This window comes from Aquarana catesbeiana, linkage group LG05 (assembly GCF_042186555.1).
Source record: "Aquarana catesbeiana isolate 2022-GZ linkage group LG05, ASM4218655v1, whole genome shotgun sequence".
Classification (NCBI taxonomy): Eukaryota; Metazoa; Chordata; class Amphibia; order Anura; family Ranidae; genus Aquarana; species Aquarana catesbeiana.
Window position 1 is genome coordinate 246,317,224 of NC_133328.1, and position 15,559 is coordinate 246,332,782.

General features: G+C 45.6%; 1 protein-coding gene across 3 annotated transcripts in view; it reads right to left on the reverse strand.

The window, feature by feature from the left end:
- The window catches only part of TNS3 (tensin 3), a 621,029-nt gene that overhangs the window by 84,963 nt on the left and 520,507 nt on the right, over positions 1-15,559 (reverse strand). For all 3 annotated transcript variants that reach the window (XM_073630678.1, XM_073630677.1, XM_073630679.1), the window contains one exon: positions 743-838. In XM_073630678.1, the coding sequence (XP_073486779.1) occupies positions 743-838 (96 nt within the window). The remainder of the gene's footprint in view (positions 1-742; positions 839-15,559) is intronic.

Genomic DNA, 15,559 nt, shown 5'->3' on the forward strand with positions numbered 1-15,559 from the left:
TGGGAAGAGGCCCTTGTCCTCATCAACATGGGGACAAGGTGCTTTGGGGTGGGGGGCCCGCAGGGTGCCCCACCTGCCCCAAAGTGCCCACCCCCCACGTTGAGGGCATGCAGCCTGGTACAGTTCAGGAGGGGGGGGGTGCTCGCTCGTCTCCACCCCCTTTCTTGACCGGCCGGACTGCGTGCTCGGATAAGGGTCTGATATGGATTTTGGGGGGGAGCCCAATGCCGATTTTTCGGCGTAGGGGGTTCCCCTTACAATCCATACCAGACCTAAGGGCCTAGTATGCTCCTGGGGGGGAACCCACTCCGGTTTTTTCATTTAAAATTTGGCGCGGCATTCCCCCTCATGATTCATACCAGACAGCTGTCAGCACTGCCTGTCACTCATCGCGAAAGGAAAAAAAAGTTTTCTTTTCCCGATCAGCGAGCCAGCTCGGCGCTGGCTCCCGCGACGGGGCTCACAGGTGTCAAATCTCGCCGATCAAAGCGGCGAGATTGACACAATATCGCGGTCACCTACTGTATATATATATATATATATATATATATATATATATATACACACACACACACACACACATACAGTATAAATATTTCATAATGCACTACAGTGAAAACAGTGAACTATTGATATCAGTTATATACATTAATTGGTTTCAGTTTTTTTTTTAAGACACATTTTCTATATAAGGCCCTAATATTATAATAACAACACTACATCTGCGTGAAGTAATATTTACCAAAATATGGTTCATTTGGACATCCCTTCAATCGAACTCCTTTCTGAATGCATTCAATTAGGAAGTGGCGTACTAACTCATTGGCCATATCGCCAACTAAAGAAAACAAAAAAACATACAATATTAAATCAGGATTATGCCTAACAGGCAATACACAATTAGCTATGTAGGGCCTTAGACATGTTTTTTTTTTTAATAAAGCTAGAAAGGGCAAAATTAGTCTCAATTCTGCAGAGAAACCAATCAGCTTCCAGGTTTTATTGCTAAAACTTAAAGGAGAAGTCCAGCCTGAGCTTTTTAGGCTGGGCTTCTCCTCTGGGTTACAGGAGTGCAATTAGTTTTGCACTACTTTGACCGACTTCCCAAGTCTGGATCTGCCAACTGCCTTGATTGATGGCAGTTTTAGCATCTCAGCGAGCCGCTGAGACACTGAGACGGCCGCTCCTCGTCCCTTCACAGCTCAGTGCTCCAATGAGCGTGGAGAAGCAGAGAGGAGAGACGCTGACTGACAGTTCAGTTGCTCGGTTTTCAGTGCAGAGACGCCGGGGGACAGCTGCAGCATCGGTCTGGTGCTGCATCCACATAGGTAAGTATGAATCAAAAAAAAAAAACAACATACAGGTAAAAGCCAGTAAATTAGAATATTTTGAAAAACTTGATTTATTTCAGTAATTGCATTCCAAAGGTGTAACTTGTACATTATATTTATTCATTGCACACAGACTGATGCATTCAAATGTTTATTTCATTTAATTTTGATGATTTGAAGTGGCAACAAATGAAAATCCAAAATTCCGTGTGTCACAAAATTAGAATATTGTGTAAGGGTTAAATTTTGAAGACACCTGGTGCCACAAACTAATCAGCTGATTAACTCAAAACACCTGCAAAGGGCTTTAAATGGTCTCTCAGTCCAGTTCTGAAGCCTACACAAACATGGGGAAGACTTCAGATTTGACAGCTGTCCAAAAGGCGACCATCGACACATTGCACAAGGAGGGAAAGACACAAAAGGTTATTGCTGAAGAGGCTGGCTGTTCTCAGAGCTCTGTGTCCAAACACATTAATAGAGAGGCAAAGGGAAGGAAAAACTGTGGTCAGAAAAAGTGTACAAGCGATAGGGATCACCGCGCCCTAGTCAAGATTGTGAAAAAAAACCCATTCAAAAATGTGGGGGAGATTCACAAGGAGTGGACAGCTGCTGGAGTCAGTGCTTCAAGATCCACCACCAAGAGACGCTTGAAAGACATGGGTTTCAACTGCCGCATACCTTGTGTCAAGCCACTGTTGACCAAGAAACAGCGCGAAAACCGTCTCACCTGGGCTAAGGAAAAAAAGAGCTGGACTGCTGCTGAGTGGTCCAAAGTCATGTTTTCTGACGAAAGCAAATTTTGCATTTCCTTTGGAAATCGAAGTCCCAGAGTCTGGAGGAAGACAGGAGAGGCACAGGATCCACGTTGCCTGAAGTCTAGTGTAAAGTTTCCACCATCAGTGATGGTTTGGGGTGCCATGTCATCTGCTGGTGTCGGTCCACTCTTTTTCCTGAGATCCAGGGTCAACGCAGCCGTCTACCAGCAAGTTTTAGAGCACTTCATGCTTCCTGCTGCTGACCTGCTCTATGGAGATGGAGATTTCAGGTTCCAACAGGACTTGGCGCCTGCACACAGCGCAAAATCTACCCGTGCCTGGTTTACGGACCATGGTATTTCTGTTCTAAATTGGCCAGCAAACTCCCCTGACCTTAGCCCCATAGAAAATCTGTGGGGTATTGTGAAAAGGAAGATGCAGAATGCCAGACCCAACAACGCAGAAGAGTTGAAGGCCACTATCAGAGCAACCTGGGCTCTCATAACACCTGAGCAGTGCCAGAAACTCATCGACTCCATGCCACGCCGCATTAATGCAGTAATTGAGGCAAAAGGAGCTCCAACCAAGTATTGTACATGCTCATATTTTTCATTTTCATACTTTTCAGTTGGCCAACATTTCTAAAAAATCCCTTTTTTGTATTAGCCTTAAGTAATATTCTAATTTTGTGACACACGGAATTTTGGATTTTCATTTGTTGCCACTTCAAATCATCAAAATTAAATGAAATAAACATTTGAATGCATCAGTCTGTGTGCAATGAATAAATATAATGTACAAGTTACACCTTTTGAATGCAATTACTGAAATAAATCAAGTTTTTCAAAATATTCTAATTTACTGGCTTTTACCTGTACTTCTTTTTTAATTCAACAAGCTGAGGTTAGAAGCTGATTGGTTTCTCTGCATAATTGTGACTATATTTGCCCTCTTTAGCTTTAGTAAATAAACCCCTATATCTCTATTACAAGCAGAATAGGATGGTCATAATAAATAGAGAAGATTTTCCCTGACTTACACAAGGCCTTCAACTTGGTGTTATAGGACTACCTATTTCATACACTGGACAAATGGGGAATGTGACATTTTTTTGTGTTTTAGGAACTTTATATTTTTTTCTTGGATGAACAGTATATTGTAAATGATATTTAAATGACTTTGTAGTTTGTCTACTATTTTGGGGCATTCCGTGAAATTAATGATTAAATCCAAGGTAATAAAATTCATCTGGGGCCAGAAAGATGTAAACTCCTCACAAAATGCTATGACTAAGCAATCTGGGATATTGGACATATCCAACTTAACCAAGTATATATTCAAGGCAAGAGGAAAAAAGAAAGAGTAACATACTTTTCTTACTTAATTCTGATGCTTTATTACTTTATTGTACACTGTATACATAGAAGTCTATTCATAAAAACATTTGTTCCGAAAATGTCAGAAGCATTTGTGCAAGTTGATTGAAATAATATGGGACATCTTGTTCAACCTGCAAGATGTCCCAACAGACCCCTTAATGCTTTTTTGAAAATCAATAAAAACATTAAAAAAGCATAAAGCAGATTATAAATTGTATAGAAAATATACAGTGTGTGCGTCTATCTTAATCTATCACCACAGACACATACAGTATATATCAGGAAGAAGGAACCAAGCACAGCTCTTCATGCATAATTTCTTAGCTTTAGAGTAACCACATGATAGCACACAGCAGTTTTGGGCACCAAAGCTCACCAGTTATATCTGCAGCGGTTATATGGGTACTCTAAAATGAAGCGAAGAATGCATGAATGTTTGGATATCAGAAACTCCTCCTTTTACATAATTTGGTAGTAAAAAAATGACACACACCCTATCAACCAATAGAAAAAAAAATTATACACACACACAAATGGAAAACCTCCATATGAGTGCTATAACCACAGTTGATCCAGAGGAAGACAAATAAAAACCCCCAATAAAGCATGATCCAATTCGCTATTGACATAAACAATTTTAAGCCCCTGTACCTGGAAAAGGCATGCAGTCCAGGTGTTCTGACTTTTTTTCTTTAAAGACATTATTGCCGTATATATTGGGACATACAAATCAGTACAGGATAATGATACACAGGTCGTCATCCCAGTGCAATATAGGCATACATAACAATTCATACAGCTGTATCAACACGTGCCCTTATTCACTGTTCTGTGAATTGTACAAGGGCTGAAACAACTAATCAATATAATCAATTATAAAAATAGTTGTCAACTATGTTCATTATCGATTAGTCAGCAAATTAGTTGACCTGCATACCAAATGCATAATTTGTTTACATATCAGGACATACAGTGCAGCACAAATACAGCTCAGTTTACCGTCCACACGTCAGTAAGTGACAGAGAACTTGTGAATGAGTGAAGAGCAATGCCTCATGGGACATGTAATCCTGGGCAAGAGAAGGAAGAGATTTAAAGCGATTCTAAAGACACAAGTTTTTCTTACCTTGCTATAGGGGCACGCTATACTATACTTTGCGGATTGCTATAGGTTAATGAATGAAGGCAGGAGGAGCCAGAAGCGATGGCGGGGGACCCCAGAAGAGGAGGATGACGGCTGCTCTGTGCAAAGCTACTGCACAGAGCAGGTTATTGAAAAAAAAAATCCAACGTTTACAATCACTTTAAAGGCTCTGTACAGGAAAGATCAGCATTTGAACGCAGAGAAGCTGGAGGCTGACAGATAGGAGGTAATATAGGGCATTACAATTACATTTACAGGAAAAGTTTACCAGTATTGTGCATTTTATTTCAACTGATTACATCCATGCAAAAAAGTTAAGGCCTTTAGTACTACTTTAATATAAATTATTTACATCCCCCCTCCCCTTCATGTAGATTCATATCTGACTCCCAGTTAATATACCCAGTATATCCTACTTCTGGCTATATTTACATGACATTTATATGACAGCAGGCGCATATAGCTTGTATCTAGCTTCCTGTCTATGACAAGAGTATATTACAGTCCCATCTGAAAATCTGATCTGGTATGATGCGTACCAGATTCAACCTCTGATAGTGTGTATATATATATATATATATATATATATATATATATATATATATATATATACACACACACACACATATACACTATCTTCTGTCTGTTATTCTCAGAGTGGATTAGATATTTTGTTCCCCAACGATATAGCTTGATATTTATATATATTTTTATAAAGATATTTAAGAATAAATTGTCTTTTTTAAAACTTTATATATTACTGTATTTATTGGCGTATAACACTCACTTTTTCACCATGAAAATTGGGTGCAAATAGTGCGTGCGTGTTATACGCCTATACTTCAGTTTTAGTTGCCCCGGAGGGGACGGGGGGGGGGGGGGGAAGGACGAGCACTGTCAGATTACATACAGTGAGAATTTCCTGTTTACTTGGCGGCCTCTGTAATAGGAACTCCTGTCTCCTGGGCCGCCATTGGACCACTGTTCTGTCTATCATAGGAGATTCTCACTGTATGTAATCTGTCGGCACTCGTCCTGCCCCCCTCCCTGTCCCCTCTGGGCTGCAGATGGGCATCGATCAGGCTGCACTGATGGCAATGGTGAGGCTGCATTGATGTGGACTGATGAGGCTGCATTGATGGCACTTGTGAGGCTGCAGATGGGCATTGATCAGGCTGCACTGATGGCAATGGTGAGGCTGCAGATGGGCACTGACCTTTATTTTACTTCAAAGTTCCTTATTTAAAATTTAAGTTTTTTTCCTGAAACTTCCCTCTTAAAATTAATGTGCGTGTTATACGCCGATAAATACGGTAACTCAATTATACACCACACGTTTTTCGAGGTTTTTATCCTTTTACCCGATTAGTCAAAATGGACAGAAACTCAAAGGAAAAAGTCAAAACTGTGGGGTGCATCAGTACTATTGATGACCTGGGGCCCTTTTACAAAGGCTTTCTGATCAAGTTTGGACTTGATCAGAAGCTCAATGCAGCTCTATGGACAGGCAGATGTAAACAGACTTGTGTCCGTTTACACTGGCCTACCTCAGAGTTCCTCCAGGTCCATAAAAAAAAAAAAAAAAAAAAAAAAAAAAAAAAGGAAAAAGGACGCAGTCCTAAATGTGACAGATGGAAAAATAGCCGGATATAAATGGACACCACAGTCCATTGATGAAAACATTATCAGATGTGACCAGTTCATTATTGCACCCCAAAAACTAAAAAACAACTTCCCCTCCCAGCTCACCACCCCAAACCACTGTAAAGCTTCTGCCCCAAAACAAGGTTAAAGTATTATGGAATGCGTAAAGAGGGATTAGAACACCTGTCAGGTTTTTATTGCTGTCTTTGTCCCTCTTTTTAAAGCAATGTTGGTCCTGCCACAAGAAAAATGAGATTACAATCAGTCCCAGGCATTAGTGGCATTAGTGGGTACATAGGGTATGGATATATAAGGTTTGGGGGCTAAGGGTTGGGGGGATGATGGAAAGCTCCCCCACTACCTGGCAGTATTGGAACTTTGCTCATTTTAAATGAAAAACCATAAAGAACAGGAAATATATAGCAATACAGATCTCTAAACACTGCTTACTGAAACTGTCTTTGGCTGGGGACACATGAGAATATTGGACAAAAATCTTCTGAACCATGGTGAAAAATCATTTTGACCAATACCTTGTAATTTTACCAGTTGTTCGCCATCGTTTAGTACCTATAAAGAACGGATGTAATTTTTGTTCATTATAGGAGTTGTAAAGGCAGAAAACTTTTTGTGTGTAGCAGCCTCCCCAGCACCCCCTAACTACTTACCCGAGCCCCATCTTTCTCCAGCGATGTCCACGAGTGTCTTAGCCATCCGGGACTCTCCTCCCGATTGGCTGAGACAGCAGCGGCGCCACTGGCTCCTGTGGCTGTCAATCAAAGTCAGTTAGGGGGGGGAGAGGGAGCTGGGCCGGGTCGAGGCTCCGTGTCTGAATGGACACACGGAGCTGTGACTTGGCTCGGGTGCCCCATAGCAATCTGCTTGCTGTGGGGGCACTCGACAGGAGTGAGGGGCCAGGAGCAGAAAAGAGGGATGCGAGAAGAGGAGGATCCAGGCTGCTCTATGCAAAACGTACTGCACAGAGGAGGTAAGTATAACATTTTTTTAGTTTGTTTTTTTTAAACGGGACTTTACATTCACTTTAAATCAATGTGCAAATAATAGGATTTTTTAAAACAGCTTACCTGTAAAATCCTTTTCTTTCGAAGGACATCACGGGACACAGAGCCACAGTAATTACTGATGGGTTATATAGGTATCACTGGTGATTGGACACTGGCACACCCTATCAGGAAGTTCAACCCCCTATATAATCCCTCCCCCTTGCAGGGATACCTCAGTTTTGTAGCCAAGCAATATAGTGTATTAGAAGAGGGGCGGGACCTCTGTGTCCCGTGATGTCCTTCGAAAGAAAAGGATTTTACAGGTAAGCTGTTTTAAAAAATCCTATTTTCTTTCTCGAACATCACGGGACACAGAGCCACAGTAATTACTGATGGGATGTCCCAGAGCAATGCTACCTGAGGGGGGGGAACCACGACCAAGTAGGGTGCAATCAGACCTGAGGACCCTGTACCGCTGCCTGCAGCACACTACGCCCAAAGGCGATATCCTCATGCCTTCTCACATCCACCTGATAGAATCTGGTGAATGTATGAACTGAAGACCAGGTTGCGGCCTTGCAGATTTGAGCCATAGAGGCCCGGTGATGCACTGCCCAAGAAGCACCAATAGCCCTTGTGGAATGTGCCCTGATCTGAAACGGAGGAATCTTCTGTTTCAAACCGTAAGCTTGAATGATCAACTGTCGAATCCATTTAGAAATGGTAGCTTTTGACGCTGCCTGTCCTCTATTGGGGCCCTCTGGCAGCACAAACAAAACATCCGTCTTGCGGATCTGAGTAGTTGCCCCTAGATAGGCCTTAACTGCTCTTACTACATCCAACGAATGTAGAGATCTCTCTTCCGGAGAACAGGGATCTGGAAAAAAGGAAGGTAGAACAATGTCTTGGTTTAAATGAAAATCAGAAACCACCTTCGGTAAAAAACTAGGATGAGGGCGTAGTACCACTCTATCCTTGTGTATAATCAAATAAGGCTCCTTACAGGAAAGAGCTGCTAATTCTGATACTCTTCTAGCAGAAGAGATGGCCACCAGAAAAATTAATTTCCTTGTCAACAAGACCAAAGGAATCTGACTTATTGGTTCAAAAGGCTGTTTCTGTAACACAGCCAGGACCAAATTCAAGTCCCAGGGGTTTAGGGGCGCTTTAACCGGAGGATTAAGACGCATCACCCCCTGCATAAAGTTTCGGACCAAAGAATGCGAAGCAAGTGGCCGCTGAAATAATACTGATAAAGCAGAAACCTGGCCCTTGATGGTACTCAAGGCCAGCTTCATCTCTAATCCCATCTGTAGAAAATCAAGGATTCTACCTATGACATATTTCCTGGGATGCCAACCTCTGGATTCACACCAGGTTATATAAGCCTTCCAGACTCTATGATAAATCATCCTGGAAGCTGGCTTCCTTGCATTAATCAAGGTAGATATGACAGGACCTGACAGCCCACGACTCTTCAGAACGTGGGTCTCAATAGCCAAACCGTCAAATTTAGCGTTTGTAAGGCAGGATGGAACACTGGACCTTGAGATAACAGGTCTGGGCGTACCGGTAGGGTCCACGGGGAACCCACCGTCATCCTTATTATTTCTGCATACCAAGTCCTTCTGGGCCAAGCGGGGGCCACCAGAAGTACCGACTTCCTTTCCTGCCTGATCCTGCGAAGGAGTCGTGGTAGTAGCAGAATAGGCGGGAATGCGTAAATCAGTGAGAACCGATGCCACGGAATCACCAACGCATCCGTCGCATGCAAGAGGATCTTTTGTCCTTGCCACAAATCTGTCTATCTTTTTGTTGAATCGGGATGCAAAGAGATCTACATCTGGAACCCCCCATCTTTGGCATATGGCCCAAAAGACGTCGGGATGCAGAGACCATTCCCCTGGAAGTAACTGCTGGCGACTTAGATAGTCCGCCTGCCAATTCTCTATTCCCGGGATGAAAACTGCCGATATGCATGGCACATGCATCTCTGCCCAGACTAGGATCTGGTTCACCTCTTTTTGAGCAGCTCGGCTCCGGGTGCCTCCCTGATGATTGACATAAGCCACTGCTGTGGCATTGTCGGACTGGATCCTGACCGGACAACCCTGTAGCCTGATAGTCCAGGCTTTTAGAGCTAGATGTATCGCCCGGATCTCCAGAATGTTGATGGGTAAGGTCCTCTTTGTCTTGGACCATACCCCTTGGACCGCAGCCTGTTCCAGAACTGCTCCCCAACCTGACAGACTGGCATCTGTTGTTACCACCGTCCAGGTAACCGGTAGAAAGGATTTCCCCTTCTGCAGGTTTTCGGGTATGAGCCACCAATTGAGGCTCTGACGCACCGCATGCGACAGGTGCATCGGAAAGTCTAATGCCTGAACCTTCTTGTTCCAGGTCGACAGAATACTGTGTTGCAGCATTCTTGAGTGAAACTGAGCATAGGGAACTTCTTCGAATGAAGACACCATCTTCCCTAGTAGCCTCATACAAAGGCGGACTGAGGGACCCTTCTTGGTCCTTACTGTCAGAATCAGCTCTCTCAAAGCAGTGATCTTTGCCTGGGGTAGAAATATTTTCTCCTGGCTTGTATCTATAATCAGACCTAAATACTCCAGTCTTCTTACTGGTTTTAGGAAAGACTTTTCTAAGTTGAGGATCCAACCCAGGTGTTCTAGATACCTGACCGTGGTCCTCAAGTTTCCATTCAAAGAGGCTACCGACCGGTCTATCAAGAGCAGGTCGTCTAGGTATGCTATGACAGCTATACCCTGAGCCCTTAATCTGGCCAGAGGAGGAGCCAAGATCTTTGTGAACACTCGAGGTGCAGTGGCTATCCCGAAAGGCAGAGCCACAAACTGGAAATGGCGCCCTCCTACATCGAAGCGCAGAAACTTCTGATGAGCAGGAAAAATGGGCACATGCAGATATGCATCTCTGATGTCTATTGATGCCAGAAATTCTCCTCCCTGCAGGGTGGGAACTACTGTTCGAATTGATTCCATGCGGAAGGATGGAATCCTTAGGAATCGGTTCAGATCCCTTAAGTCCAAAATGGGCCTGACATCCCCATTTGGCTTTTGGACCGTAAAAAGGTTGGAATAGAAGCCCAATCCCTGGTCCTTTGCGGGAACTATCATAATGACCTCCTGCGACAAAAGTCGCTCTAACGCTAGAAGGAGCGACTGCTTCTTCTCTGGGTCTCTGGGAACATTTGATCTGAGGAACCGAGGAGAAGGGAATTCCTGAAACTCCAGCTTGTACCCTAAGGTTACCGTGGAGACTACCCATCTGTCCTGGAAGTCCTCGTGCCAGAGCTCTGAGAACTGTCGCAGTCTTCCCCCCACTCGAGTGAGCGGGGGCACCCCCTCATGCAGAGGTCTTAGTGTTTTGCCTAGTAGGCTTCTTTCCCCAGGACTTCTTTTGTCCCTGGGGTTGACTCTTGTCTCTGGACCCCGATGGAGGCGGCCGTCGAGACTGCCTGGAGGCTGAAGCCCCCAGCGCTGGGGAAAGAGTCCGTTTGAAAGAGGGACGCTTACTCTTCTTCTTGACAGGTAAGAGAGTGCTTTTCCCACAAGAGATTCTCTTGATATAGTTATCCAAGTCCTCTCCAAACAACCTTGCACCACGAAATGGAAACCCAGCCAGTAGCTTCTTACATGGTGCTTCGGCTGACCAATTTTTCAACCATAGGATTCTACGTATATGCACCAACCCCAGTGAAAGAAGGGAGGTTTGCACAATAGAATCTCTAATGGCGTCAACCACAAAGCATAAGGCCGCTGGAAGGTTAGCAAACCCCTGGGCCTGCTGTTCAGGTAATACTTTGATGACCTGCTTAACATGGTCTCTTAAGTATTGACAGACTCCAATCGCTGCTACTGCAGGTTGGGCCACTGATCCTGCTAAGGAGAAAACATCCTTCAATAGGGATTCCATCCTTTTATCTACAGGATCCCTGAGCATCTGAGCATTGTCTACAGGACAAGTCAGGCTATTATTTACGGAGGAAATGGCGGCATCAATAGCCGGTATTCCCCACATTTTAATAAACTTTTCTTCCATCGGATAAAGTGTTGAAAACTTTCTCGGCGGAAAAAAACGTTTGTCTGGGTGATCCCACTCAGAATAAATAAGCTTTTCAAGTAAAGTATGAACAGGAAAAGCATGTGCTGCTTGGAAAGGTTTCAGTGACCCCAAAGCAGAAGAGGATTCTTTAGCAGTTTCAGGTATGGGCAACTTAAATGTGGAGCGGACCAATCCAGTGAGGATCTGCACTAAGACTTTCTCCTCTTGGGAAGTCGCAGAGGGTCCCTCTCCACCTGAATCCTCCGAAGAGCAATCATCCATCCCATCCCGATCCTCTGAAAGGGATTCATCTCCTTTATCCCAGAGCTCCTCTGTCTGAGGGTCTTGGGGAACAGAGGAAAGCCTAGTGCGTTTTCTTCCACTGAGTGAAGACGTAATCACGGCCATTAATCTTTCCTCTAGACCATTAATGGTTGAGGAAAAAACCTCTTGTGTAATATATACAGGGGCTGAAGTGCCAGAAGCAGGTGTAGCCCCTGACCCCGATGGCTCTCCCTGGCTAGCCGTCCCTGCCCCATCTTTAGGGGGGGAGGATGCTGCCGACAGGGGGCCCTCAGAACCTGAACGAGATCCCCTAGTGTCTCTGGTTCCTGGGGTGCTTGAACCTCTTCTACCCATAGTGCAAAGCAACAAGGTGTGAGGTATACAAATGAACACTGCCCGCTGAGCGATGTAGTCTGGCTAAAAGCCTTGCTACCCAATGCTCAGTCTGGTGTTACTTCAGTAAATGCTGCCTAGGAGAATGCCTGTGTCCCACCTTACATGCGACCGTCAGCTCTGTGTCTCTCAGAAGGCTGAGTGCACCTGTACAGAGTGCCTTTAATAGCCTGCAGCTGGCCTGAGTGGGAGTCTAAACACTCTGTGCTGACATCCCGCCCCCTCCTCTACCCCCCCCCCTCGAGTTTTGAAAAAAACGAGCGCTTCCCGCACTGCCGACTCTCCTGTCATGCTTCTGGAGAAAAGGCAGGGGATGGGGGGGGGGGGAAGGAGGGAGACTGGTAACAAGATCTGCCTGAACGGCTATCTTCAGATATGGTGGCCATTAGGCCGCAGAGCCCGGGTGGTATAACCACTTTCTAGACCCCTGTGGCCCCTCTCTAGCCTGGGGGGAACATTCAAACATGAGAAATCCCCCTTACCTGCTTGCAGCCTGCTTTGAGATGCTGGGACATAATCAGCACTGAACACCTGAGACAGTCAGTCAGCATGTGTAGGTTTGTGCTCTTGGCAGCCCCCGGTGGTCACAATAGGCATAGCATGCATTTACCTTAAAGGAGAAAAGCCACTAGAACTCAAAAATTCTGTGGAATCTCCTCTTACCTTATCCAGCCGCAGGGTGCTGTTTACACAGACCCAATCTTCACCTCTCACGGTGGACTCCGTTTGAAAAAACCGACAGAGACTGGGGCCCCCATCAGTAGGGGGATCCAACAGTTCTGGGACCGTAAAGCACCTCGCCAGAAATTAGGAAGTTTAAAGCCATTTTCTGATCTGCGGGGTCCAGCTCTCTAAAAAGAGAAGCATTACGGGTAAAACCTTGTTTCTTCGGACACGAGGCCCGGGTACCATTCAATTCGGCCATGAAAAGACACTTTGAATGGATCCGGTTCGCCTGGCTTGCCCCAGTATAGGATCTTAGGATATTCCCTTTGGAGCTCAGCACAGGACATCTTTACACGTCCATCACCTAAGACACTGGCGTAAAAACTGAGGTATCCCTGCAAGGGGGAGGGATTATATAGGGGGTTGAACTTCCTGATAGGGTGTGCCAGTGTCCAATCACCAGTGATACCTATATAACCCATCAGTAATTACTGTGGCTCTGTGTCCCGTGATGTTCGAGAAAGAAATTGAATCTTCCTATTTTGGGATCAATTAGTGCTTTGCTTTGATTCCATCATAGAAGTCAATATGTACATGCCTCGTAAACATATCACAAGCCTTCAAGTCCTTAGAATACCTTTAATATATCACATTATCTAGGGCGTGGCCGCGGCATGCATGTGTGAGGACGTGCTTTTAGTGAGCTCCGTGTGATCCACTCTACTGCACTTACAGCAGCTTTCCAGGGGGGAACTTGGCATAAAACTATGCCCCCCAAGTGCAAGCCGTCCCTGCCGTCACAGCGGACCTCTCTGAGCCTTTCTGGCTTGCTGGACAACTATTTCTGAGACCCGCCGGGGAACAGCAGGATTGTCCAAGATGGCGCCGAGTGAGCACGCTGCCCGTGCAGCCTCTCCTATCTGTTCTTCGCACCTGTCACTGTCATTGCTTCCTCTTCCTCCTGCTCTGATAGCCAGGACAGACAATCGGTTGTGGGTGAAGCACTGGGGGATAAGGACCTCTCATATCCTATCCCTCCCCACTAAGGCCGATTTGGAGCTCTCTGCTAACAGGGTGGAGAAGGCCCTGTGCCAGGACATTGAAGCACTTCAGGCGGACACAGCTCATTATAGGGGGCAGAATTGAGGCTTTGGAGTCAAAGTGGAAAGAAACTACCCCCTGCCTTGCAGGCGCTCACTGACAGATGTAAGACACAGGATCAAAGGATTAATTCCTTGCTGGATCAAATTGATGACTTTAAGAACAGGATTCGCAGAGTTAACATCAGAGGCCTGACAGAAGCCACGGTACCACGGGACATAGTCCCCACTTTGCAGGGTGCCTTTAAGCAGATATTATGCCGTGAAGCTCTGGATTACATAGAAATCGATCATGCCCACAGGGCTCTCCTGTCCACTATCCGAGGATCCAGACAAGCCCAGAGACATTATCTGTAAACTGCATGAATACTCCCTAAAAGAACGCATCATGTTTCATGTCAGAGGGCTCCATCATGTGGATTTTGATGGTGCTAAAATGATCCCTCTTTCCGAATCTCTCTAGGTGCACTTTGATGCAACGCCCTGCTCTCAGGCCGCTGCTGGAGGCTCTAGAGCAGGGATATGCAATTAGCGGACCTCCAGCTGTTTCAGAACTACAAGTTCCATGAGGCATAGCAAGACTCTGACAGCCACAAGCATGACACCCAGAGGCATAATGGGACTTTTGCAACAGCTGGAGGTCCGCCAATTGCATATCCCTGCTCTACAGGATGCAAAGTTGATATACAGATGGGGCTTTTCCTTCAGCCTGGCGATTACTAAAGATGGCCAGCAATTCACCCTACAGAATAAGGACGACCTGCCCCAGTTCCTGAAATGCCTTGGTCTGCCTTCTGTGGAAATCCCAGACTGGCGCTCTTCCCTGGAGATCCTACTCCCTTCCCTGCCCACAGCCCTGGCGCCCGGCCCGTCCTAGGGGTCAGAATAGGCCCAGGGGAGACTCCTCTCGCCAGGCCTTGCAATCCTCCTCTCCCCGGGGGACTACCTAAACCTCTGCTATAGACTTTGCTGACTCTTATTGCTGCCCTTCAGTTTTCCCCCCATTCCTGCTGTTTCAATTACTATCCTAAAATTAGGGTACAGGCTTGTACCTTTTATGTAGCGGGTCTCCCATTGGACTCGCACGTGGTGCCTTACCACTCACCCCTAGCTGCTCGCTGGCCTCGACTCTTTCCTCGGCCCGGGGACCGAGTGGAGACCCCCGACTAATGGTATTTGTGCACATTGGTGTGCCTTTTCAGGCTGTGAGCTCTTTTGCTTTTATTTGTTATGACTGTCTCTTGTTTTCTAGGATCTTATCCTTGTTGTGTTTCCTCAGCATTCCTTGATTCATGGTTCAGCATGCTGCAGATCTCTCTCCTCCTCGGGTTGGGGTCCTGGGCGGTCTCCTGTCCTTCCCCTCATCATGGCCTCCCTTATGATCGTGTCGTACAATGTCCGCTCTGTCCCTCGCCTACCTACCCATTTATACAACCTATGGTACCTCAGTAATTCCCAGTGTGCTAAGTCGTGGGTGGGAGGTTGCCATAGCTATTCATAAACAATGTCCCTTTATCCCGACGGACCACTTGGCTGACCCTAATGGCTGGTATGTGTTTCTAAAAGGCACCATCCTTCAACGCAAATTCACCTTTGCAGTTGTGTACGTCCCGGACACTGGACAGCTTTCCTTTTTGGACTCGGTCCTGGATTCCCTATCCTCTTTTAGAGAGGGCCAGCTGATATTGGGGGGTGATTTTAATGCGAGTCCTGAGCCGCACTTAGATATATCCTTGGGCCATTCTACTCATTCTTTTGCCTTTCTAAAGGAATTTCTTAAGTCC